This window comes from Corythoichthys intestinalis, chromosome 11 (genome assembly GCF_030265065.1).
Source record: "Corythoichthys intestinalis isolate RoL2023-P3 chromosome 11, ASM3026506v1, whole genome shotgun sequence".
In the NCBI taxonomy this organism is placed as follows: Eukaryota; Metazoa; Chordata; class Actinopteri; order Syngnathiformes; family Syngnathidae; genus Corythoichthys; species Corythoichthys intestinalis.
The window spans coordinates 30,667,397-30,680,857 of NC_080405.1; the positions used below are offsets into that span (position 1 = coordinate 30,667,397).

General features: G+C 37.8%; 1 protein-coding gene across 17 annotated transcripts in view; it reads left to right on the forward strand.

Annotated features, from left to right (window-relative positions):
• The window catches only part of dlg3 (discs, large homolog 3 (Drosophila)), a 188,116-nt gene that overhangs the window by 158,918 nt on the left and 15,737 nt on the right, over positions 1-13,461 (forward strand). For 6 of the 17 annotated variants that reach the window (XM_057849769.1, XM_057849764.1, XM_057849768.1 and 3 more), the window contains 6 exons: positions 4,816-4,992; positions 5,091-5,166; positions 7,204-7,306; positions 10,371-10,412; positions 10,578-10,628; positions 13,288-13,389. In XM_057849769.1, the coding sequence (XP_057705752.1) occupies positions 4,816-4,992; positions 5,091-5,166; positions 7,204-7,306; positions 10,371-10,412; positions 10,578-10,628; positions 13,288-13,389 (551 nt within the window). Of the gene's footprint in view, positions 1-4,815; positions 4,993-5,090; positions 5,167-7,203; positions 7,307-7,587; positions 7,634-10,370; positions 10,413-10,577; positions 10,629-13,287; positions 13,390-13,461 lie in introns of all 17 variants that reach the window. The other 11 variants (XM_057849772.1, XM_057849775.1, XM_057849771.1 and 8 more) reach the window with 2 other exon arrangements.

A 13,461-nucleotide genomic window follows, 5' to 3' on the forward strand; every position in this document is an offset into this window, starting at 1 on the left:
ATTTTCAAGTCACTTCCTGTCGTTTTTGGGGCAATTCCAGGCCAAAGTTGAAAGTCATTGGGAGTAATCATTCACTGGCAGCCCTCCCAGTTAAAAATAAGAAGGGTTTTAAGAGCGACTGAGCCATTGCATGTTTTGGGAACAACACCTCTCTGGCGAGAACATTCCACAAGAGTGTGCTGGAAAGCCAGTCCAAGCTTGTGTCAGGCACTTCCACAATGCATGCGTGGGGATTACAGTGGCGGGGAAGGGGCGCCGCCATCCCTAAACACACATTATTTTGCAAACAAACACCGTCAAAATTGTTAAGTGTGTTAATGGCTATTTATTGTAATCGCTATATGGGGAAAAACACAGACAAGGCTGAAAAAGCAGTTTCTGCTCTTGCACCCCTCTTTAAAATAAACTACTGTATTTTAAGCCAAAAGAACTGTTGTGTTTGATAGAACACTATGTCTATATGCTGCCATAGCAGATTCGTGGCGCATTAAGCCCCCGAACTATTTCTAATTTGTCTGTTTTACCCTGGAAACGCCCGTTTACAGACGTCACACAACCGCTTTTGTTTCAAACTAGCCATAAAAGAAAGGTAAGTAATCGTATTTATTATTTGAAAGTGTCATTTTTAACTTACAATCATTAATTGATGTCTTTAAAAAAAAAAAAAAAAAAAACGACTTGAAAAATTTATTCACTCATATTTTAAACTTTTAAACAAATTACATCACAATGTAAAAATTAGTCTGTACTAGTAAATAAGTCTACCTCATAACTATCGCTTAATTGTATTTTTTTTCGTCACTGTCGCATTTTCACCAATATTTTAGATAATAATCGATCCAAATGAAGAAAAATTGAAAAAAAAATGTTTAATTCAATTCCTTTATTGTCATTGCAAGCCAAGCAAACAACGAAATTGGAAAGCTACTCTGTGGGACCATAAAACACAAGACAGTAAAATAACACACAACTTAAACATACTAAAAAGGGTAACTATATGGAAATGAAAATCTCGACCACTCCTTGATGTCTGCGATTTCTGCATCGCAACCCTTGTTATATTACCATGTTTCACCCATAAAATCACCCCAAAATTCAGCTGTGGCCATTCATAGCTGTGTCGTGACACTCTGTGATACATGCTACATGGAGTTTTTTTTTTTTTTTTTTTACCGAAAAGAGGTAAGTACGCGATATCTCGTTAAAATCATGGCGTCTTTAATTCTGCTCTCGTGTGCTCTAACTTCCAGATAGGGTTTTGCTGTTTAAAAGATTTTTTGTTCAAATTTTTCTTCCCACAGAAAACAGAGATTTTAAGCTTTCCAATGATGTATCACATATGCATATTGTACAATTTTGAAATCTGGCCAAATTGGGGGTCTCAGAGCGGAACCTGAGTGTTTTCGGCCATATAGTTCAGTATAGTAAACAGTGGAAACATCGCAGCTTTGTGATAGACTCTGACTTCATCCAGACTGATGGATATCCAATTCATGTTCTTTATATTTATTCCAATTTGAAGTGGGAGAATGGCAGCGAATGAACAAACCTTCCACTTCAAATGGATTTGACGCTTACTAGTGGTAAACTCATTTAAATTAACATTTAAATGCACCTCCTGCAGAGTATGACGTATTTTAGACTGATAGCGGTTGCTGTCAAAATACAAACAGAGGCCTGTGGAAGCAGTGAGTCACACGAGAGTCAAGGTGATCCGAGTGAATGCGTCGCATGACGTTAATCTGCTACGCCCAGGTTATTTGAGGCGTTCCACACTGTTCCACTGTGTACATAGAGAGGTTGCATCGGTTTATTCCTTGTATATGAGAGGCAAGTCGAGCCTAGCCCGCTCATGTGCGGCGTCTGACTAAGACGGCAGCCATATTGGAAAAGCCTATTGACAGTGATAGAAGAACCAGAGTTGCTTTAAAATGTGTTCAATCACCACACAGTTCCTTTGGCATATTAACACTTAGCATACATAAACTAAGGAAACATAAAATAACTCTCCTACTGTTCTATTGGCTTTAATGTTATTTCATGAATTAATTCATTTTCTGCAATTAACGGCGATGGACGTGAATGTGAAGAGGGCACAGCAGTGCCTGTACTTCACGCGGAAGATGAGGAGAACCCACTTGCCCCCACCCATCCTCACCACATTTTACTGAAGCACCATAGAGAACATCTTGACAAACTACATCTCTGTGTGGTATGGAGGCTGCAGCGCCTCCGACTGGAGCAGTGTGAGGGAGTGGTGAGGACAGCAGAGAAAATTATTGGGACTTCTCTCCCCTCCATTTCAGGATATTTGACAGAAACACTGCTTATCCCGAGCTACAAACATCATTAGGGACACCTCTCACCCACATCACAGACTGTTTACCCTGCTGGCAGCGTGCGGTGCAGGACCAGTAGGTTCTTAGTTTTGTCCCCGCAGTCATTAGACTGTTAAATCCCTCACATAACATGTCTACCTGGTTTGCACATTACACATCTTTTTCTTCAGACAGTTAACGTTATCCACCCATCACTGCATGTTGAAATATTGTATTGTGAACCTCGTGGCCAGCTCGTTTTGCACAATCTCATTGTTGTACAGTACTCCAATTCCCAGATTTTTATTCACGTTTTTATTTCAGATTTTTATTTTAGTGTTATTATTATTACTTTTTTTATCTATCAATCTAGTCAATTTTGACTGAGAGGCGCTGGCAGCAATCAAACCATCCGTCTAAACTACAACGACATTCTTTGAAAGGAGCGACACAATTTTGTTGCATCCAATCATGATTCTGCTGTGAATTTAAATGAGTTCAGTACTAGTAGACGTCCAAACAATTTGAAGTGGGAGGTTGGCAGCGAATGGGCGTTCTTTGATAACTTGTTTTGGCAGGATATGCTGACATGTTTTTTTGTGCTGATGAATTTTTCCCAAGATATTTTGTAAATACATATGTATTTTAAGTGATGCTACATTTTGTAAGTGAGGGAAGGGCGTTTTCAATAGTAGATTAGCATTAAGCTATCGGGCGGTAGGCACTAAAATGTATTTTAGTGCGCAATATGTGTAATTTCCTTTGCCATGCGTGTTTATCCTTACAGTTGACCACCTGGATTGTAATAAAACTTTAGAATTAAACAAAATCCCCCCCTCAAAAAATATCTTATACCTCAACTACAGCTGAAACAAATACTCGAGTAACTCGAGTTTAAAAACTGATCCAAGTAATTTTATTCACCGCGAGGAATCGTTTAATTTTGCCAGCTCTAAGCATCACGTTTTGCCTGGACTACTTTTAATGCAGGACAACGCGCTGATGTCACGTGCGTAGAGGAAGAAGCAATAAAAAAAATATAAAAAACCTTTCTGCAGCCAACAGCCACTACAAACTATGCCGTCGTTGCTAAAAACTAGCCCGCATGATGCGGTGGTAGCAGGTAGAATCTGATGCGTCTCATATATATCACATGTATGTTGAACTAGATGCGAAATGACAGAGTCAGCGGTGTTAGTAAACAGCCACCATCTTAAAGCAGTACACTTCTCAGCGCTAATAAGATTAACGTTACTGTCACTCGCTCACGTACGTAACGTTAGCCCTGCGGAGGGCTAGGTTTCTATTAAGACCACTATCGATGCGTGGCTAACGTGTCTTACAAACAGGCTTTATTTAATCTGTGAAACATAGCGCTGTAGAGTGATGAGGGTGTAAAATGAAAATATGATAAAGCTAACTGTCAATTTTAGCTCAGTTGTCATTGCTGGATAAAGCACCAAGTAGCACTGGCCCCTAATGTGCTCCAATACAGCAGGTATGATACTGTAACGCTGACAAAGAGTCACCCGCTTCGTTAGGTTGCAATTATTTCTTTTTTGGGAACTTGTGGAACGACAACAACAACAGGATTACAGGAAGGCACGTCTCTCGCGCTCCCGCACCTCCCTCACCCCCGCACGTCACACAGTGCATTCAGGAACGCATGCAAATATCTCCGCCATATTATAACCTGATATGTTACAATACATTTATTTTGAACACTGCAAAAACTCAAAATCCTATCAGGACTTACAGTTTAGACTAACTTAAAACTTAACTAGAACTTAAAAATGGCTTGACACAAATGGAAATTCAATTGAAACACGTGGGAAAAACACCTAACTTTTAAGTTATGTGTGTTATCAAGCGTAACGGCATTTTTAGGTAAGAAATATATATATTTTTTTATAAGATCTAAAAGTTTTTGGAGTGAAAGCAGTGAATTGCTTTTTTTTTTTTTTTATTCTAGTCACATCTGAGAGGCAATTGTTGGCTGTGTTCAACAATGTACATCGAAAATAAAGACATTGATTGACTGAAAATGGTTCAATATTAATTGAAATGTCTTTTTTTCTCATGTATATTTGTAATTGCTCTTTACCTAAAAAATGTTTTATCCGATTACTTGATTAATTAATAGGATTTTCAGTCGATTACTTGATTACTAAAATATTCGATAGCTGCAGCCCTAATCTCAACAGTATCTTTAAAGGTGCTATGAAATGAATCCTACCACTTGGATATCTCAAATGTGCTCCTTACATTTCAATTCAAATTGGGTTGCTACGTCATGTAGTAGGTCAAGTTGAGTCGAAACCTGTAAAGCAGGTATGATTACTGCAGAGTCTTGTGAAATTATGACACGATAGGAATGTTAGCTTGAAACACTGGGCACGCGTACTTTCTGAATATGAGAGGATTCCGTTTTTCAAAAGTGGCATTAAATGAGATTTGCTGATACCTGTAGAAACCCTGTAACCTTTCACGTTCGCAGAGCTTTGTTTGACTACGACCGGACGAGGGACAGCTGCCTGCCCAGCCAAGGACTGAGCTTCTCTTACGGCGACATCCTCCATGTGATTAATGCGTCCGACGACGAGTGGTGGCAGGCCAGACTGGTCACGCCTCACGGGGAGAGCGAGCAGATCGGGGTTATTCCCAGCAAGAAAAGGTGAGCGGGTCTCACTGTGGACACAGATAGAGGTCCGATCCATTTGGCATTTTTCAATGGCAGCCAATGGGTCAATGTAATCATTTTTTTTTTTCTAGAGTGGAGAAGAAGGAGCGAGCCAGGTTAAAAACAGTCAAGTTCCACGCCCGGACAGGCATGATTGAGTCCAACAGGGTAAGAAGACCAAAGAGGAGCTGTTGAATTAACGCCATAAATGCAACACACACCAGCAGCAAATTTGGCAATAATATACACTATGAAATGCTGCCACAATTAATTAACTTATCAAATTAATTGACAACTTACATTCATTTTTGGGAGGCATTGTTGACCTGGAAATGGTCCAAATCCTCTTTTTTGAGCCCTTTTTAAATGGTCTATTTAAAAAAAAAAAGTTTTTAATTTTTCAAAAAATATTTTTAAATTACAAACCGTAAATATTCGTATTTTATTTTTGAATAGTTTTAATTAGAAAACTAAGAAAAAAAACATGATTTCTGTAGTTCTTGATGGAAGCAAATGAGTAATTATTCCTTTTCATTAAAAAAAAAATCTTTTCCATTTTTATTTCACATCAAAGGCAAAAAGGAAAATCTTTATCTTAAAAACCGAAAAACCTGTAAAGAAATTCGTGTTCGCTAAATTAAAAATAGTAAATACTCTTTTATCTTCAAATATGTATTTTTTAATAAAAAGGCAATATTCTCAGATTTCTGTAGTCATTGATGAAAGCAAGTTAGTGTCTTAATCTAATTGTCTTCCGTTTTTAATTATACTTTATATTAAAGCATTCTTTTTAATCAACACTTTGTAATATTTATGATAAAATGTTTCAAATTAAAAAACAGTATACGTTTGCATTCTTTTGATTTTTTTTTTTAAATGTATTTTTTTAAAAGACTAAAAGTCAATATTCTGATTTATTTTGCTCTTCGTTGAAAGATGAATACATGGGTCAACAAAAGAAAATTCTTGCATTGAAGTATTGAAGTAAACACTTGAGTAAATTGGGGGGGCTGAATTCAAATCTGATCTTTTTTTTTTCTATAAGCTCTAGTTTTTTTTGCAAATCAAGATTTACATTTTATGTGCAATGCAAAATTATTGAAAATCAATTGTTTTTAAATTAATGCTTATCTTGCTGGAAATTCAAAATAGCTCAAAAGTAACAATGCCGGAGGTGCCAAAATAACACATTTTAGGGAATGTTTTCAACTGCAGACAACAATAGGGACAAAGTGCTGTACAATACTGCACTTCTGTCAAAGTGCTCCAATATGTGAAAATCGGCCAATTATGCTAATATTGACATTCAGACAAATGTATAGACCTAAGCCGTAGAATGAGGAGTTAAACTAATAAATTTTTTTTAAAAATATGAAAGATTTGTGTAAAAATTACTGCTAATATAAAATTAATGCCAATTGCATGGAAACTTGAGTTGTACTGGATTTGAAATCATCAGCCAAGAATTGTGTAGAATCATTTTTAAAAATGCATTCAACAGAAAATGCAAAAATCTTTGTAATGATTCCAAATTTGATATTGATAAACATCTGCTTTTTTTACTTTAACTTTTTCAGCAAAACATTTTTGGGTTCCAATACACATGTAAAGCCCCGAGTAATTGAACAGTAAAATAAAATTTGATTTATACATGACCCCCTGATCAAACTCATGAACTTATTACAAAATTAATCAGCCAATAATCGACAATCAAAATAATTTTAACGTGAAACCTATGCATGGGTAACTCTGCCAGGCCTAACGATTAAAACTTTGTCTCATACGAGCGCAGGGATGTTGAGTCATTTTTTGTCACTGGCCAAATGGTGGTAAGGGATTCCTCCCGGGCACTTATTTTGACTGCTAACACGTATACTTAAACGTACGATAACATATGCACGGAAAGTTGCATGCTACTAGTAAATGGATGGTCATGTATAGAATTTGTATTTGTCTTGTTGAAAGAGAATCCACCCGTGCGTGTAAAAAAAAAAAAATACGTGGCTCATTTCCACCCATGACCCGCTTGTCATTTTTCATTTTTATAATTTACCGGACATTCCATTTTCTTGTTTTGCATGCGTGTTGAGGACCGTCATTGAAATCCATTCTGTTTGTTTTGTTTTTTTGTGTGTTTGTGTTTGCCCCGTCATCCCAACCACCCACCCGCCCACCGACCCCGCCTCCTCACCCACGGCCACAAAGCAGCCGGTCAAAGTAAAGCGCAAAAAAAGCTTCAACCTGTCGCGAAAGTTCCCGTTTTACAAGAGCAAGGAGAATATTGTGCACGACTTGGTGGAGTCTGAACGTGAGTACCAGTTGTGTGATGCTAAAAAAAAAAAAAAAAAAAAAAAACCTGAAAAGGGGCAGGGCTTTCATCCTTTCTTTTCCTCCTCTCACACTTGAGTTCTGTCTCTCCATCCGTCATCATTCCTTTCTTGCGCTCACCTCCACCGCTGTCACCAGCGTACGGCCGTTTTGGCACGCCTCTTCCTCTCTGCCCCGACTATCACTAACCTCTTCTTCTTCCTGTCTGCTCTCTTCTCTTGTCTTTGTTTGTTCTCTGCTCTCACCTGTCGGGACACCTAGGACTTCCCGGGGTTAAGCGATGACTTTTACGGATCAAAGAGTTTGAGTAAGTGTCGCTCGCGGTTGTCCCCCGAGCGCCCACAAGGGGGAGAAAGAACGTTTGCATGTGTCTTCTCATGCACGGGTGTCAAACTCATCTTTGTCGCCGCCCACGTTGTTAGGTTTTTCTTCGGAGGGCTGTTATGTCTGCCAACTAGGGCCGCCGCCATGAACTCATTGGCTGCAGTTGATGGCAATAGATGTCCAATCCATTTGACCTCAGAGGGCTATCAGCAAATGAACCAATGTTCAAATGGCTTGAAAGTCTATTGGTGACGAACTCATTTATAACATTTCACGGCAAGAGGGGAAGGATTAAAGGATTGGACGTCTAGCAAGTATTCTCATATTTTTAGTTTTTATTTTACTATTTTTAATGAAAAAACAAAGGTAAAAATATTTTGTTAGGCATTTTTATTTTTACTCAAAAAAGGGGAAAGAAACGATAATTCTATTTTTGTAATAAACGAAAAACCAAAAAGGAAATATACCATACAGTGTTATTATTAGCAGGCCTTTTAATTTTTGTCTTGGTCTTTTGGACAAAAATACTTTTTATTCTTAAGGTTTGAGTTTCTGTGACGTCGTAGACTCTACGTCGTCATCAAGCAACGAAGTTCTGCGTCAGGGGAATACGTTGTTCTGTAATTCACCGCCAAGCTACTCGAAGGCTTAGTCTTTGTACAGTTTTGAGGGACTTGTCAAATTCCTTTTGTTTTTCTCTATTCATAGACTGCAATGGATTTGGAACATGTGTATTTATTTTGAAGCTGTAGTTCATCAATATTGAACAACACATGTTGAGATGTATGCGACACAAAAGACGTTTGTGGAGGTGTTTGAAAATCTGGCTTTGTTTTGCTGAACCAGAAACATTATGAGCGGACCAAGTAGTCCTTTGACGTTCAAGTCACGACGATTGATGTGACACATACTGTATCTCAGGATTTTTGGGAGGCGTAGGGTCCCAATGAGGTCTGCGTTAACGGCGTAGGTCGGCCATCACCGCAACGCAGAAGCATAAATCGGCCTGTAGTCATATTTTAGTCATTTGAAAATGCTTTAATCTTCATCTAGTTTATTCGTACGATCTCATACAAACTTTGTCTATTTTTAGGACAGTTACTCAAAATATTTTCGTCTGTAAAATTCAAGTTTTAGCCCAACAATTTCAAATGAAAATAGACAGACGAGCACATGTTGTGGCGTCTACAAGGACAAAGCCAACTTTATGATGATAATACACACACAGCAGGAAAAGCAGTACATTATTTTCAATGAAACGTGCCTAGAAGCCGAGCTGTATTCCCCCCCCCCAAAATTTGTCAGAGCGTTTAACATCCTCAGGACTTACTGACCAGAAAAGCCAAGTGGCTCTGCTTTAGACTGACCAGTATTTTAAGAGGACGCTTGCCATTGTGAAGCTAACGCGACTACTACGCTAACGCTGGCATTACATTTAGCTTCTGATGATCGCTCTGACCTTTAATTTCTAAACAAGCAAGATGGAGCGGAGTCTAGCTCGAAACACATCCTAAACCCCGGTGAGGATAGTGAGGGAGAGGTGCAGCACATCCCACATGAGTGACACGACCCAAATACTGCTACGATGCAAGCTGACGTACTTCACTTACAATATGAAAATGTCACGCATTGTGAACATATGAGAGAAACGATGTCGCATTTTTTTGTCGTCAGAAGAAAACTGGCATTCGTCTCGTTACATTCTACTCTCCCAAGCTACGTTTTTAACTTGTCATCGTTACGTCACCGTCATGAAAAAAATTGTTAGTCAGCTAAATATTTTCATTGTCAATTTTGACGAAAACAACACTGATACAGTAATATTTTTAAATATTTTTCGATAAATGTTTATTTTAAAAGATTGAATACAAATTTTTAAGTTTTTTCTGAGCACCGAAATTCAGTCACGAAAAACTTGTTTTGCAACAGGCTGAATTTTTTTAGATCCATGTTTTGGCGGCCGAATTTTTTGCTACTTTTGTTTTGTAAAACAAATCGATTGCCGGTATTTGTTTTACAAGCCAAATTTGTAAAGCAAAAACCAAACTTAATTTTCAGGTACCACCTTTTCTGCAACTGAAATTTTCTAACCTAATAATTTTTTTTTTTTTTTGCAACCACATTTTTGGAGGGTGAATTAATTTTTGTTTTTTGTGACTGAATTTCAATTATGAAAAAATTCTGTTGGACCACCTAGTCGAACTCGGATGACACGGATTTACTGCCATCCGTTCCTGACCATTTTCTGAGCAAATCACTCACCAGAACATGCGATAATCCTTCAAGAGGATCTCTCTGGAACATCTGAAAAAGTTTTCCATCATCTACCTCTCCCAAAACTCGAGTCCATATTTGAAAAGTCCACGCTGAAGAAATATTTAATGGCTGTGTTCTAACAAAATGGAGATTTTCTGTCAAATAAGGTGACACACTGGTTTTATAGTATCGCTGACTGTTACTCATTATGTGATGACAAGAGGAAACATTGTTCAGGGGGACTGAGTCTCATTTGGGAAATGGCCACAGGAAACACTTGACTTCCTATCGCTGGCGCCCAAAAACCCTTTGCTAATATTACAATTCTATGACTTCTGCTCTCTTTCAAAGCCTCTTTTTTTCTTCTGGTCAAGTTAGATTAGCGAAAATGTGCATTGTTCTGACAAATATTTTTTTTTCTTTTTCCCCATTTATCTGCAACGTTTTTCTCGTCTTTATTTCAGAATGCTTGACGTCCAACACGAGCGACAGCGAAAGCAGTTCAAGTGAGTCCATCATCTCGAAATGAAAGCATAGAGCGCAGATAACCAGCCGAGCGCACCATCTGTCCCACAAGGACCAACCACATTCGGGCTCGCTGCCCGCAGCGTGAGATCGGCCATCTGATGACTTGATTTGTCTTGTTTTTTTGTGTGTGTTCATTATCACAGAGGGCCAGGAAGACACAATCCTCTCCTACGAGCCAGTCATTCGGCAAGAAAGTAAGTCCATTTCACTGGAGTAATTGTTTTGTAATTACATAAACTCAGTTACTTGTTGTAAGAGTAGTGTAAATTTTGCACTATAAAGTGTTTACTAAATATTTGGAAATTTGACGTATATCGTTATTGGCCTTAAGGAAAAAAGTACATTTAAAAACTGGGTTATTTCTGCTTAAATGCAGCCACGCCTCTCTCGCCTACACTAGTATTCACCCTTCCTCTGACTGGTTAAATGGTGATGGTAAATGGAGTACACTTGTATTGCGCCTTTCCACCTTTTTTAAAGCCCTCAAAGTGCTTCACACTACAATATATCCTCATCTACCTACTGGTCAGAGGTGTGTAGAGTATAGCCAAAAATGTTACTCAAGTAAGAGTAGCGTTACTTCAAAATATTACTCAAGTAAAAGTAGTTACCCAAAAAAATGTACTCAAGTACAAGTTAAAAAGTATCCAGTAAAAAGAATACTCAAGTAATGAGTAACATTGTAACTGCTTATTTTTGTTCATTTTTCTTAAATGGTATTTTTTTCCTCTCAACACACTTATCAATATGAACTGTTGTTATAACGATACTGTACAATAACCCATTGCATAACCACATTAAGCCAAAGAAATACGTTTAAAAAATCATTGAATTCCGCCAAGAGAGAGGGGAAAAAAGACAGAAATGAAGCATTATTTGTCCAAAGAGCATGAGTGCCTTCTAGTGGAGAAAACAGTTCCTAGTTTGAATAGTGAATAGTTCCTTCATAATTATTATTATGAAATTAAAATGATCATATCTCCAGTTTCCCGCGGCCAATCGGTGCCAAATAAAAACTAGGAGAGTGGTTTAAATCCATGCTTTTGGGTCATCTTGAGGCAGCGCTCTATGTCAAATACTTTTTTTTTTTTACGGTGCTTGAAAGACGCCACATAATTGAACAGGCTGGCGTGATCATAGGACGGCAAGCTTGCATCATATTGGTGTAATTGAGTCATGTCATTATTGTTGCGACGTCTCAGTGGTGAATTGGTGGAGCTACTCTTGGCATCGTTGGCAAAAAAAAAAAAAAAAAAAAAAAAAATCTAATATGTAGAATAAAGAGGAAAAATGTAACGACTCTTGTGCATCCCGAACTACTGGCCGAGTAAGAGTAGTGTTTTTTCTTCACAAATTTACTCAAGTAAAAATAAAAGGTTTGGCTTAGTAAAACTACTCTTAGAAGTAATTTTTTCTCAAAAAGTTACTTAAGTAAATTTAACGGAGTACATATAACGCGTTACTACCCACCTCTGCTACTGGTGGTGCAGCACCACGACCACTGAACCATGCCACCGCCTTATATTAGCTATTATTTTCTATTTGTTTGAGTCAATTAACATGCTTTAGGCATTTCAATGAAGTTAAGTGTTTGCATTATTTCCTTTTTTAGGCCAATTTTTACACTTTTACTGCAAATGAATATCTGCTCCAAAAATCGGTTATCGGGCTCTCTAACTACTAATAGTCTGTATCGCTCCTGAAAACCCCCATTGGTCGATCTCTAATGTTTACTGTGAAATTTATTTCAGTGGCTGCCATTGACAGGGATAGACGTCCAATCCATTTGAAGTAGAGGGTTGGCAGCTTACTAGTGATACTGATTTAAATTCACAGCAGAAGGATGAATGTACACCACATGATTGGCATCTATCAATGGCAAGTTGTCAATGACACTCAAATCGTTCACTCTTATTGCCACAAAAAAACAGCTAAATATACCTATAAACTAAATAACGGATTCATCAAATATTAGCTAAAACAAAAACTTATCTTATGTTGGTCTTAACAGGGAGCAGCTAGATTCAGCCATGTTAAATGAGTTATGTCATATTCACGGTTGCCACTAAAAGGCAGTGTATCCACCCAAATCAATAAAACTAAATGCAAACACCTTCAAAACAAACTATTACAAGGCCACTCTAATTAAACGAGTTCTCGAAGCAGCAAAATTTGATTTGAAGCTTTTTTCTAATCGAATTACTCTAGTTCGACTACATCAAAAGATGTACAGAAAGATTGATCCAAAATCTCTGAACTAACCAAGTGATCAAGTGTTCACAGCCAGTTGGAAACCACCCCAAAAAACATGTTGCTAGTTTGACAGAATTTTACAACTGAATTTCAATGTTGAAAAGAATTAGAGAATCATACTCAAACTGATGAAACAAAATTATCGCAAAAACTCAGTCGCAAAAATTCATTCTTGATGTTGCAAAATAATTCAATTGCAACAATTTTTGTCACCAAAAATTCGGTCTTTACCCTGATGTGGCAAAAAAAAAAAAAAAAAAAAAAAACGAAAAAAAATTGAGTCTTCATCCTAATCTTTCAGATAAATTTTTGCAAGCTAATTTCGATGCTTAAAAAATTCTGTTTAGAAATTCCTATTCACTTCCATACTAGTTAGCCTGTTAAAATCAATGAATTAGTCTCTTTCTAAGCAGAGCCGCGGGGATCAAAAGGAAGTAAAGAAGTGGATTGTAGTTGGAAAAATGCGTAAACTCTGAAATAGCTTAAATCGCAATAAGCAATTGGTTGTCATTCCAGATGAAACGTTCGACAAATGAGTGCCACATTATTCATATTTGACAATGTTTGCATTATTATTTTTTTTTTTTTCCTCCCTGTCAGTCCACTACACGAGACCCGTGATCATCCTAGGCCCCATGAAGGACCGCGTCAACGACGACCTCATCTCCGAGTTCCCTCACAAGTTCGGCTCCTGCGTACCCCGTGAGTTGACCAAACCGCACGACATGACGCTTGGCACGTTTCGATGCGCAAACCGTCCCGTTTGACTCCCCG